Consider the following 14240-nt stretch of genomic DNA (forward strand, 5'->3'; position numbering starts at 1 on the left):
TAAATTTGTATATATATTGTAAGGGAGAAAAGGGATTATTTTTTAAATGGTTGTACTTGATTATTTAAGAGTGGTTGCCAGGAATTTAATTAATTCCAAAGAGATTTATTTTACAATTTATTTACAAAATATAGAGAAGAATGAAGAAGGAAATCAGAGAGAGGCTAGGGTAAGATATCTAGCCTAAGCATTGAGTAACTTATTCTAGCCCCTAGCCGAACCTGGGCAGGGAGAGTTGGTTCTTAGTTGGCTGTAGCAAAACTGAGGACCTGGGGAAAAACTCTCAAGAGGATAGGTCTTTCCTGATCCAGTCTCTTCAGACAAAGCCAGCAGTTAAGAGTCAGCTTTTTACTCACCACATGTCAGTCCAGTCAGCAGATCCTTCTGCTCCTCCTCTCCAAGTAGAACTGCCAGTCAAACTCCAGTAGAAGTGGAGGTCCAAGTTCCACCCCTCAGGCAGTTGTCACTCCCTTTTAAAGACATTTTCTCTTGCATCACTTCCCCTAATTTTTATGTCTACCAATCACAGTTGATGCTCTGCTCTAGGACTGCTCAGAAGGCAGTCAGTGGATTCTGATTCATCACCCACTATAGCACACATGGGTCACAGACATCCCCCACTCAAGTGTGAATGGGGTGTTTGTACCTTTGGTGGTTAAATCTGAAAATGGGCAGATCTCCATATTCAACTTTTAAGTAGGGTGTTTATACTTTTGGGGATTAAAATCTAAAAATAGGTAGAGGTTACAATTTAATCTTCACAATCAGGGGAGAGTTAATTAATTTCATTGTTATAATCAGGGGAGGGTTAAATTTAATCTTCATAATGTATATACACACATATGTACACAAATATATACACATGGTCGATATACATGTGCATATCATCTTTTCCAAGAGACTGTAAGCATCATCACAAAAATCGGGAACTATTTTGCCAGTGTTTAGCACATAGCAAGCCCTAAATAAATACTTAGTGATCAAATATGGGCACTATCATCTCCAAATATACATATACAATATACATATATGTGTTTGTATATCAATTTGGTAATTGAAAGCTAAACTTATAGACCTTTTAGCTTTCTAGTTTTGAACTAGGCAGTAGTAAGAGGAGTCAAATATAATAGTTTCTTAGCTCTATTTTTGTCTTTTGTTAGAAGGAAATGAATTTGACATTTAGTCATTGGATATAGCCCGCAGAGCAAAGTAAAATAGGAGAAAAAACTACTTTGGGCCATCTTTGTGGATCTTGAGTTGATCCAACTTTGTCAAAATTTGGAGTGGCTTTTCTGAATCCCAACCCTGAGAGGTTCTACCTAAAACTTTTGGCTACAGAATGTTTGTCTTAATTTTGGTACATCTCTCAATGAGTATTCCACCCCTGTTTGTTTATCAGTGTCTAAATACTCTTAACAGAAATACTGATGTCCAGAGAGAGCTTCAGGAATGGGGTTTAGGCTTTGACCAAGAACCATTGTCTGTTACTGGAAGGATTTTGCCTGTGCAGATACTGAATGAAGATAGAAGAGTAAGTTTCATAAATATTTGTTGTTGCTTTTTAAATCGTCAGTTCAGTTTGGTCCAAATAAAACTCATAACAACCAAAGTAAATCTACTAGTATAAGGAATTAGAAAAGCAATGTTTTTCCTTGCCCTTTTACTGAGCTTCCTATTATCTGAGTAGTTTGTTTGGTTCTATACTATTTAAAGGTTTACAAAGCACTTTGCAAATGTCATTTGATTCTATAACAACCCTTATTATGACCCTATTATCATCCCTATTTTATATATGATGAAATTGAGGCAGATAGATCCAGTGTCACATAACTAGGTCAGATTTGAATTCTGGTCTTCCTGACAACAAACCCAGCACTATAATTACTAAGACATGTTGGTGCTTCATTAAAAATAAGAAATCATTTGTGTTATACATTTCTGTTTAGAAGTAGAAGTTTCTTTCATAGACGTTAATCTCTGAACTGTTTAGAGTCTAGAGTTAGTGTCTGTCCTCTTTACTCTCCTTCCTCTGCATAGCTACAGAGGACATTTGCCTAAAGTCAGGGTCTTTCCCTGGCACTCCTTTACTCTAAAAGTTTCAGGGGATTTTCTTAGGCTTTTTTCCCCCTGTAGGACAAAGGACTTCTCTGTTGGGCCTCCAGTGTGGCCTTTCTCTCCAGGCTTGTTGAGCATGACTTCCCTTTATGCCCAGGACATTCCAGCCAAACTGCTGTCCTTGTGGTTCATGATTCCATATCCCATCTTTGGGCGTCCTGTCCCCCATGACTGGAATGTTCTCCCTTCTCATCCCCTAGAAACCCTAACTCCCTTCAAAACTAAAGTGCTACCTCCTACAGGAGGCTTTTCTTGCTTTATGTTCTCACTTCCCAACCCCCAGGTCTTAATTCCCCATAGATCTTCTGTATGGGCTTATCTGGCACATAATTGGTACTTGATAAATACATGTTGACTCAAGGGAATTAAACTAGTTGCAAAGCACAGTTAGCTTATTACATGTCTTCTAACTATTTCTCCTAGGCGACATTTATCCGGTGTACAGATTGGTCAAAAGAAATGAGAAATGTGAAGTTGACTGGTCCTAGGACATTAAATAATTGGCTGTTTGTCTTTAATCATAAAAATTCAAGACTGGCAGAAATTTTATTGGAGAAATTAAGTTCAGTTACACATTCCCTAGGCATAACATTAACATCCCCCACACAGTAAGTACAATTAAACAATTAAACTTTTCTCATAGTTAAGAAATTGGATATTGGTGGTTGACAGATGTCTAGGAAGACTTTGTGCAAATGCTTTGAGTGAGAATCTAGGGTTAAATAGTACAATATAGAAATTATTTAGCAATGCTTATAATAAGCCTTCTTTGGCTGGTAATAAAGGGGTCCCTTGTTGTATGAAGAAAATATCACCTGTAGCCTAGGTCCCCTCAAAAGCCCTCAGCTCACAAGCTTTGATCCTGGAACTTACCCATAAAGGTCAATTTTTTTTTCTTATGGCTATGTCTTCAACCACAGAGCTTCATTTTCTCCCAGAAATAAGAGGGTTTCTCACCACCCACAGAGGCGTTCGATATATATATTTGGGTGTCAGGTGTACAGTCTGCGTATCACAATCTTTATTTTACTACAGAAGGCAAAGGACTCACAGGAGCCCATGAACAAATATAAAAACACAGTCTTCATATAGTACACTAGACTCCCCCTACCCATACCTATGAAGGGTTAAGATACTTTGAAGACTACAGAACAAGTACTCTCCATTAATATTGGACTAGCATTGTTTGAATAAGTTTGAAAGAGTGGGCAAGAATATCTTTTAAAAGTGGTGAAGGTGGAGTAGCATTTATTTTATTTGAATTTTATTTTTATATATTAAGAAGATGGGGGCTGCTGGGTAGCTCAGTGGATTGAGAACCAGGCCTAGAGATGGGAGGTCCTAGGTTCAAATCTGGCCTCAGACACTTCCCAGCTGTGTGACCCTGGGTAAGTCACTTAACCTCCATTGCCCTGCCTTGAAACCAATACACAGTATTGATTCCAAGATGGAAGGTAAGGGTTTCAATTAAAAAAAAAAAGATGGGCAACAATCTAGGAATTGAGGAAGACATGGTATGAAGAATATGAGGGTGAGATCAGTAGGAATAGAAATCATCTGAATAATCAGTACATATTACAGTTCCTTTAGACCAAAAGAGGAACTAAGTGAGCAAATGTGGGAACAGATCACTTGTGTGAGGGCTTGTGTGTATCTTACACACACACACACACACACACACACACACACACACACACACACACATTCTCTCTTTCTCCCTCTCTCCCTCTCTCCTTCTCCCTCTCCTCTAGGTCCATTTTATCTATCAGGACCAGTGACTGATTCAGGCTTACTCTGAATGAAGCTCTACTCAGATCTTGATCTCCAAGTTTATTTAAACTCCTTGCTTGGACAGTGTACATGAGCCCAAACTCCAAAGAAATATCATTCATGGTTGTCACATGCACACATCCAAAGAAGAAAAGCAAAAAAATTTCAGTTCTTGGACTTTAGGGAGAAACTGTATTCACTGACTTTGATAAGGGTGCACATTTATGTAGCATTCAAAAATGTCTAAAGTACCTTTTTCACAGCATCCCTAAGTGGTAAGCAAGGTAAGTATTATCATCATTTTACAAGGAAGAAAGTTATAACTTCAGTGATTTAGCAAGAGTCCCACTACTAGGAAGTGTCTGAAGGTCTGGCCTTATAATGCTGACCAGCCCAATCTGCTGCTTCCCACATGAAAGGTAACTCCTATATGTAGGCCCCCCAAATTTAGGATACTACCTTAAAATTCTATCCCAAGAATTAAAAGGATTAAAGATTAAAGAAAAGAATTAAAACCCCAAATGTAAAATCCACAGGCTAGTGGTTTACAGGTAATCTCTTTCCTGGTAAATATCCAGATTCTGAGTAAATAAAAGTATTGAGAAGTGGGAGAATGATTTTGGATCTAGTTTTCAGTTAACTCTAGTGCCTGTTACTACATAACCTTTGGTATGTTAGTGCCCTTCAATAGATCAAACTGTTGCTTGTAGCTAAAGGCTATTAATAAGAATATTCCCTAAGCCAATAGTGTCAAACTCAAATAGAAACAGATCCTTGATAAAGGCACCATATTGACTTAGAAAACCACAAACTAAAATTCTCTAGGTTGTCTTATATTTTTACTTGTTTTGTTAAACATTTCCGAATCACATTTTAATGTTTGGGACAGCACTGGAGAGTTGGCCAGTGAACTGGAGTATGACATCTTTGCTGTGGAAGCTTAGGGAAACAATTCTTTCTGCTAGAATAAAGATATCAGAAGGCGGCATATAAGTGCAAGTATACATGATAAAAATCTGGGACTTGTGTGCTGACCCTTACCTGATGGTTCATGGAAGAGATTGGAAAGGAAGAAAAATTCTAAATATATCGGATATTTTTATAGACAGACTGGTAAGGTATTGGAAGGTTTCTCCTCATTTCTGATGACCTTTTAAACATATATTTTCTGCCTTTGAGCCCCTTTTTACTATTTGAGTTTTTATTCTCAATACTTTCTTGTATTGCTTTCTTTCTACTTGGATTTCATGTGCTATTTATTACTATATGAAACCGTTTTAAACTTTGGGTTATGTAATAATTAAAATAGTTGGTTGCCATAAACTGTAATAATTAAACTAGTGGAAGACTTAAATTGTGGCAGTTAAAAGAGTGGATGAGTAAATTGTGACCGCAGAAAATATGTTTTCACTACAGTGTCTTGTTTTAAATCAAATATATAAGGTGGTCGCCAGGGAAAAATTCCCAATTATTCAAATATACCTAAGTCAGCTGGGTTTTATAGAGACTTTAATTAATATAAATGAAAAATTAAGAAAGAGAGAGAGAAAGGAAATAATGAGAAAAGGGCTATACCAGCCTAGGCCGGCTTGAGCCAGCCTAGAAAGGGAAGGATCAGTCAGTCTTTTATCACTCACCACAAGATCTGTCCAAGCAAGGATTCAGAGGGTCAGAGTCTCCTCAGCGGGAGTTCTGGCCAGAGTCAGCCTCCCTCAGACTGTCTTCAAGAGACTCTCCTCAAGAGCCTCTCCCAAGAGATTCCTTAGAGACTGTTTTTTCTCTCAGATTTCTCATCTCCTTATAAAGGGAATTTTCTCCTATGTCTCCTCCCCTAAGTTCTCACATCTACCAATCACAGTAGACGTTTTTCAAAGGACAGACCATTCTTAGTTCACACCTGAGTAGACTAGAATCTCTGAGTAAGTTCTCACCTCTTTGCTCCTTGTAAGTTCACAAGTTGCCTGACCTTTATAGGTACTTAGCACCCCTTTGTATTAGTTCTAAAATAGGCATGGCTTAAAGAACTTTTTGTCTTACTATAAGTATGGGTTTAAGTATCTTTCATTGTTCAACAAAGTGTTTACAACTTTATCTTCCCCTAAGGCATGCTTAAGTATGGTGGAGTAGAGGTCTCACATTCCTGATCTAAGTAGAGTTCTCACATTCCTGATCAAGTACCTTCACTGCCCAAATGGGGAATTGGTCCCAATGGGGAATGGTCTTAACCCAACCTTATGAAGTAGGGTCTGGGAATTTTTTAAGGTTTACAATCCTAACCTTATGAAGTAGGGTCTGAGAAATTTTAAGGTTCACAGTGAATGATATAACTTGAACTGGTTACTAGTTTCACATATAATGAGTGTTTATTCCCTTTCTAGATGTCCAGTGAGAGATAACACTGAAGAGTATCTTCAAGCCTTTAAGGACTATGTTACACCAAATACTCAAATTGTAAGTAGCAAAGTGTTCAATTTTGAAATACCAATTATTTGATTTTTTATTTCAATTCAGCTGCTCTCCTATGACTTCATACCTCAAGACTCAAGAGACAGACAGTGAGAACACAAAAACAAAAATGGCAGTGTCCTCAATGAGACTATGTTCTATGGCATGTGTGTCAGGGGAGATGGGAGTGAAGGTTATACCTATACACATACATGTAATACAGTGGAGGGAGTCAAGGGAGAGGGAACAACCAACCAAAGGAAAGATGGAAGATTGTAAAGGAAACTTTATCTGGGATGAAATTTGATGATGCTGGATTCTGAAAGCCAGGAACAAAGTAAGAGTATATTCCAGGAATTAGGGGATGGGTTGGGTGAATAAAGAAAAACAAGGGATGCAATGTCATTTTGAGGAAGTTTGAGGAAAGATCCTTTGGCCTTATTGTCCTTATCACATTTTTGCCATTTTTTAATTTAAATTTATTTTATTGTTTGTAACAATAAAAAACCCAGTTAACTTCCTTCTTGCCCTCCTACCATTAGAGAAGGTGCCATTTGATAAAAAGAAATATGTCTCATTTCTTTTTATCAGTTCTTTCTCTGGAGGTGGACATATACAAACCATTCTTCAAATATTATTTTTTTGCTATATATAATGTTCTCCTTACTCCTTTCATTCTTCATAATTTCATGTAGGTCTTTCCATATTGTTCCAAAATTAACTTGCTTGTCATTTCTAATGGTGTAGCACTATCCCATCACAATGTTTATTCATTCCCCAATTGATGGGCATTCTCTCAACATCCAGTGCTTTGCCACCACAAAGAAAGATGCTATAAATATTTTAAAACATATAGGTTCTTTTCTTTTTTTTCTCAGTCATCTTAGGAAATAGACTTACTAGTGGTATTACTGGGTAAAAAGATATATACAGTTTTGTAACTGTTTGAGTATAACTCCAGATTGCTCTCCAAAATGGTTAGATCAGTTCATAGTTCCACAGTGTATTAGTGTATCCAATTTTTCATTTCCTCTCCAACATTTATCATTTTGCCCCTTTATCATTTTAGCTCATCTGAAAGAAGTAAAATATCTTGGAATTGTTTTGATTTACATTTCCCTATTAAATAATGATTTAAAGCATTTTTCACATACTTTAATATATAGCTTTGATTTCTTCATCCAAAAATTGTCCATTCGCATCTTTTGATCATTTATCAATTGGGAAATGGCTCATATTCTTATATATTTATAATATATATATTATATTTTAGATACAAGGCCTATATCCAAGAAACTTCCTATAAATTTTCCCCCCAACTTATTGCTTTCCTTACAATCGTGGCAACATTGGTTTTATTAATTTAAAACCTTTTTAATGTATTCAAAATTATCCATTTAACATCTTATGATGCTTTCTACTCTTTATTCATAAATTTTTCTATCCATAAATCTGATAGGTAATGAGTTCCCTGTTCTTCTGATTTGTTTATACCTAGGTCATGGATCCATTTTGATCTTATCTTGGTAAATGGTGTAAGATGTTGGTCTATATCTAATTTCTGCCAAAATACTTTCCAGTTTTCCCAACAATTTTTGCCAGAGAGTGAATTCTTGTCTGCAAAACTTGGATCTTACTTACTTTAATCTTTACAGCTATTTGTTGTATGTCCATTCCATTCCACTGATTTGCTTTTCTGTTTCTTAGACAGTATCAGATAATTTCAATAATTTCTGCTTATCACATCTTCATTTATTCTCCCAAACATACCACGCATATCCCTCTTTTTATTGCTTTTTTTGCCTGTACTGTTGGATCTTTACCTGTCCTTCAGGGCTCAGCTTAAGGGTTACCTTTTTTCTGAAGTCTTATCCCTGGTATTTCCCCTCCGCCTTCAGGCTAAGCAAAGCAACCTGCTTGGCTTCTCTGTCTTTAATTGTAATTTGAAATAATACCTTATTAGGAATTCAATACAGTCCTTCCACCAGATTGAGTCTGTGTAGACAGAGACCACATCTTACTAAAACTTTGTATCTCTTGTGATGTCTAAGAACTTTGTGCACATTTATTAAATAGAACTGAATTCCAAAGGGCCAAATTAGTATCAGGAGGTCAGGGAGACCACATTTTAAAAAACTATTCAATTGTGAAATTATCTGGCTTATCACAGCAGTAAAGAACATCGATACTCCCTTGGATATTTATTTTAAAATTTTAAAAATCTATTTATTTGATCCCTCTAACCACACTTAAAAGTAAATATTATACATGTCATACTCAATGTCTGCTTCATAATTGGAAACACTTTTTTTTACAAAAAGGAGGAAAGAGAAATGGAGCTCAGATAAGTCAGGTGACTTGGGCACAGTTACATGGCTAGTAAGTGCCAGAGGTGAGATTCGATTACAGGTCTCACCTGATGTCAAGACTAGCACTTTTAAAAACTGTACTGTATTGCTCCTTATATAACCATAAGCTTCTATTTGCTCCTGGTGTTGAGGTAGCATCATGAAGACTGTCTTTTCAGCAGTCTGGCAAATTGGATCTTAGCTTTGTATAGGAAATTGGGATAGACAGACTCCTAGCATCTCTTCCATGTGTAAGATTGCCATCTTGCTATGGTATAGGATTTAAGACCTTCCATTCCGACCCCTGCTGGTCCATTCTTACTGGTTATTGTTCTGGAACAAGAACTCCATGCCCCTATAAGCTGCTTTTTGCACTGTTTCCTAATTCAGGGTTGAGCTTTGCCTAGCTGCCTTTGTTCTTGCTACTTTTTTTTTTTTGCACTAGTTTGTAGATCTGTTTACATATGAACCCATTCCTCATCCTATACATTCTTTAGGACTAAATTCAAGAGTTCTTTCCTGAAATCAGAGCCAGTATTTATAAAGTACTTTTTAAGGTCTGCAAAACATTTTACAAATATTTAATTTTCTCCTTACAACAGCCCTAGAAGGTAGGTGCTAGGTAAGTTTTTCCTATTCTATAATTGTGGAAATTTAGGCTTAGAGAGGTTAAGTACATTACATAGGCCTAGGGTCATGTAGCTGAGTGAACAATTTGAACTTGGATCCTCCTGACTCCAGGTTCAGCACTCTATCCACTCTACCACCTCACTGCCTTACAACATTAATGAGTCTCTAAGGTTGGTTGGTTATCTGTTCTTATTTGATAACCCTTTTGAGGCAATCTATATACTCTTAAGGGTTTCCTCCCAAGAATCAGGAAAGGGATCATATTGAGAATTTCTGGATCAAACCTCTTTCTGTTACTGGGATAAGTAAAAGACTTATGATGGAAAAGAAACTGTGACTCATATTTTTTGCCACCACTGTGATAAAAAAAAAAAGACATTGTCCCAGGCTCTATTTTGAGCATCCAGACATTGTTCCGGAAAGCTCAAAGATCAGAAAACCTACAGAATCATGATTGGAAAAGAACCTATAGCTCTTGGTTTTTTTCTTAAATCAGAAAGCATTTTATTTAAGATTATATTGGCAAAAGTTTCCATGGTATTTTTATTGCTACAACTCTAAACTAATTATTTTATAATGCAACCTTGTCTCTCAAATTTTTAACTGCCAAGTCAATAGTATTTTGTGGTGGCATGCATTCCTAATAGCTCCCAATTTAAATTAGAAAAGATGAGATTGTAGTACTGCATTTGAAATTAGGAACTGTCACCTGAGACACCACTTTTATTTTGTCCTCATCATATGGATCACAGCTTCTGTTTTGACTAGCCGAAAATGTCCTTGTATTCCCCTATCTGTTACTTGTTTCCAGACATCATATATATATATATATATATATACATACATACATACATACATATATATATCTTTCCTTTCCCTTCTTGTTTCCTGTAAAATTTCATATATATTTATACATAGTTTATAGATTATTTCCATACTATGTAGAGGGTTCAGGTAAAAATAAAAACTTGGAACTCTCCAAATTTCCATATGAGTTTATAAAAATTAAAATTTATATGCAATAATTTAATATTATATTTTAAGAGATTTATTAATGATCATCAGAAGTAAAGGAATAAAAAGGTAACAAAATAAAAACCACGTGCCCATGGCTAATCTACCTGTTCAAAAACCCTCATGCTCCACCAAAATTGCCGACAGGAAGCAAAGAGTGGGAAACCAGGAACCCTACCCAATATATCCCTTGTCTACATCAGCACGTAACGACAGGAAGTCAGTGGGCTCCTGGGAAATATAGTTCAAAGGCACCAGATTTCCAATTACACAAGTTTCAGGTAGCTTAGTTTGATGTCCTTCGTATAGCTCTGATGTTTATAAAGTTAACTCTAAAGTTTTACCTGGATTTCACCACATAAACTAAATCCTGTGAGTAGGTTTTGTTAAGACCTTATAGAATTATACTAAGTCTTATCACTAGGAGGCTTAACCTAGGAAATCTCCACAAATGGTCTGGAACCTGGAAAGTTGATTGACTAGAAGAAACCACTCTGCAAATCTGTCCTAGAAACAAGGTCCATTCCAGGCAGAGTTAATCAACATTCCAATTAAAGACACTAAGATATTGATTCAGGAATACATATCTTTGAATCTGAGTGGACTAAACTGGACAATATGTGGACAGTTGTCAAAGATGAATGTCTTTGATGCAGAAAAATGCTTCTCAGAAGCTGATGACTGCATGAAGAAGATGGCTAAACCCAGCATGACAGAACAAGAAATCTGATGTATACATGGATATTAACTGAATGTTGCATATGTATTTAATCAAGCCATTGTTATTACTCAGCACCTGAATTGCTTTGAGATATTAAGGAAAGGTTTAGAACAGATTAAACATAAAAGGATATCTAACTAGGACATTTGGGGTTTGTTGCCAGGAACACTATGAACCAAAGGAGTTTTGAAAACCTTGGGTTTTGTAACATGATAGTTATTATATTTTTCTTTATTGTAGCAATCAGTGCTTCCCAAAACTTGTATCTGCTGATGGAAATGCTTGCCAAAAAACTTGTATAAAATTATCTTGAGAAGAGAACAATTAGAATTACAAGAATATTCTTAGAGATGCACATATGTCATTTTTGACCAAACTGGGGACTGTAGCAGGAGAATTTTGAGCTTGGGATTCTTGCTGCCCCTGTGATAAAAAAGAACACGCTGCTCCAGTCTTTATTTGGAGGCATTGCTCTTGAATCAAGGCAGAGAAAGAAGCCACAACTCCTGTTTTGATTAGTTGAAAGATGCCCTTATCTTCCCCTTCCTGTTCTTTTCAGACATATCTCCTTTTCTTTTCTCTCTCTGCTTTCTATAGAATTCTGTTTCTTTCCATTGCTTACATATTCATATTCTTTGAGGGTTTTGTTTTGTTTTTTGGACACAGTTGAACCTGTTCTCTGAGTGTAAAAATTCTGCAGACAACTATCTCTGCATTGTTGATTTGGTAACTGAAAGCAGTACTTAATCCATGGACTCTTGGGTAATTTTTATCTCAAGATGTTTCTGGAGAAATGGAAAGAGATTTCAGGTCATTGAATACAATCTGTACCTCAACAAGACTTCTCTAATGTGAGAGGTGAAGTGGTGCAATGGAGACAGTGCTGAATTTGAAGTCAAAAGACTGTTTTGAGTCCTTGTTCTGCCACTTCCTCTGTGACCTCAGCCAAATCACAAAGCCTTTCTGAAACTGTAAAACATGTAAAACTGCTCTAGATGACCTGCATGGTCTCTGATGTCTCTACATTCTTGATTGTATGATCCTTGACAAGTAGGGCAAAATAATGTCTGCTCAAATATTGGCTTTAATAGAATTCCTTAACTCCAGAGGCAGCCTTTTCTACTCTTGGAGAGATTTCATGGTTTTAAGGTTTTTTCCTTAATATGTCTAGGCTCTGTAATTTCATCCACACTAATATCAATATGAACCTTAACTGTCTTAACTCATCTCTATTTAAGTACATTGTCTTTGGGAGTTGTAGTCAAAATTCCACTAGCATATCAATCTGGTGATGGTCCTTTCTGAATTTACCTAATCTGATCTTCCACTTATAGACATTGATCTATTGTAAGTCCCCTCCTCCTTTAAGCCATTCATCTCAGTTAGAATATGTCCAAAGCCACTTCCAAGTCATGGTGAGCCATTGGAATAAGACTTGGGGAAAGGTTTTCCTTAAATCAAGCTTAAATTTGCCTTTCCATTTCTACTTGTTGCCTACCATCTCCTGTGGTCGTGAGCCTGCTAAAACAAGTAAGTCCTTCTGTGTGTCTTTTTACATAGTTGAAGGCAGTATGATGTTACAGAGTTCTTGGTTTTGAAGTCAAATGGCAATTTGTTTCCTAAATTTCAAGAATAAAATTGGAGAAAAGTAGGAGTTTCCTGAAGTGATTGAGGATATACAAGGCACTCATTAATCAGTATAGATTTTTAAAATACATGTAAAGAAGATGGAAGCAAGTGCAGGAAATGGAAGTTGATGGCAAAATATGGTCTGGTCCTGCAAGAATGTGAGAAATGTTGAGGCAGAAGTGATGGAAACCCTGGGAGGAAATGACCCTCACTCCTAGATTTTGTGATAGAGGAGAGGAAATTTGATATAGTCTGACATAAACACTTCTTAAGGATAGAGATTATTTTGCTTTTGTTGGTTTATTCTCAGAATCTATCACAGTGCCAAAGATATAGTAGGCACTTAATTAGTAGCCCTGTTGAATCGTCATTTTCCATGAGTGAGATTATGCAGACTACTCTCAGAGCTATATATCTAGTTCTCATGTCTTTCTTGAGCCATAATTGTTGAACATCTCCAAATGGATATCTCATAGGCATCTCAATCTTTTTCTTTTAAACCCATACCTTCCATCTTGGAATTAATACTGTATATTGGCTCCAAGGCAGAAGCATGGTAAGGGCTAGGCAATGGGGGTTAAGTGACTTGCCTAGGGTCACCCAGCTGGGAAGTGTCTGAGGCCAAATTTGAACCCAGGACCTCCCATCTCTAGGCCTGGCTCTCAATCCACTGAGCTACCCAGATGTCCCTGGCATCTCAACCTTAATGTCTAAATCAATTCATTTTCTTCCCCCTTAAACCTTTCCTTCCTCTCATATTTCTTATTTTTTTTGAGGACACTATCATCTTCATTAGTTCTACACCATCTCTACTCATTGCATTCTCTTTATGCCCTCATGCACAGGATGGCACAGGCCACCCTTCATGCCAGCCTTGGATTTCCTTCTTATATCTACATGTTAGATTCCTTAATTTCTTTTGCACTTATATTAGGTTCAGCTTCCTCCTGGAAGCCTTCCCTGATCTTCCTGGTTATTGGTGTGCTCTCGTTAGCCAAATTAAATTGTATTTCCATATCTCTTCTAAGCCAATGTTCTTCCAGTAGCACATAAATTCCTCAAGGCAGGTGATAGTCTTTATTTCACCTTCCTTCCTCTCTCTAGTGCATTGCATAGTGTGTTGTATATAATAGGCACTAAATGTATTTATTTAATAACTCTTGGTGAAGGGAGCTATCTTGTTTTTAAGGTTGTTTGTCTGCTGTCCGGGAATCAAAAATCCAAGTATGATGCTATAAAAAAATACCTATGTATTGAGTGCCCAGTTCCAAGTCAGTGCATACTAGATGAAACCTTAAAGAGGTCCAACATTCTCAAGGGAATTGTTACCAAATTGGCCCTACAAATGAACTGCAAGATTGGAGGACATCTTTGGAAGGTTTCTGTCTCTGTAAGTTGTACTTTATTAGAATATCTCTTTTTTGGAAATGCCATTTTGTAAATACTTACAAATTGTCATTTTTGGTTGTAGAATAGATATACTTTAAAAGTTTTAATAATACTTCTGAGCCATGGTATTGACGGAATTTAGGAATTTTCTTCAGGAAACATAGAAATTTGTTTAGAAG

At 36.6% G+C, this 14240-nt stretch overlaps 1 protein-coding gene across 1 annotated transcript in view; it reads left to right on the top strand.

Moving 5' to 3' along the window:
- LOC100028902 (piwi-like protein 1) overlaps window positions 1–14240 on the top strand; it is a 72917-nt gene that overhangs the window by 46209 nt on the left and 12468 nt on the right. The window contains exons 12-15 of the mRNA XM_056821918.1: window positions 1420–1531; window positions 2539–2723; window positions 6264–6336; window positions 13862–14062. Coding sequence (XP_056677896.1) covers window positions 1420–1531; window positions 2539–2723; window positions 6264–6336; window positions 13862–14062 — 571 coding nt within the window. The remainder of the gene's footprint in view (window positions 1–1419; window positions 1532–2538; window positions 2724–6263; window positions 6337–13861; window positions 14063–14240) is intronic.

The sequence above is a fragment of the Monodelphis domestica genome, chromosome 3, assembly GCF_027887165.1.
Source record: "Monodelphis domestica isolate mMonDom1 chromosome 3, mMonDom1.pri, whole genome shotgun sequence".
NCBI lineage: Eukaryota > Metazoa > Chordata > Mammalia > Didelphimorphia > Didelphidae > Monodelphis > Monodelphis domestica.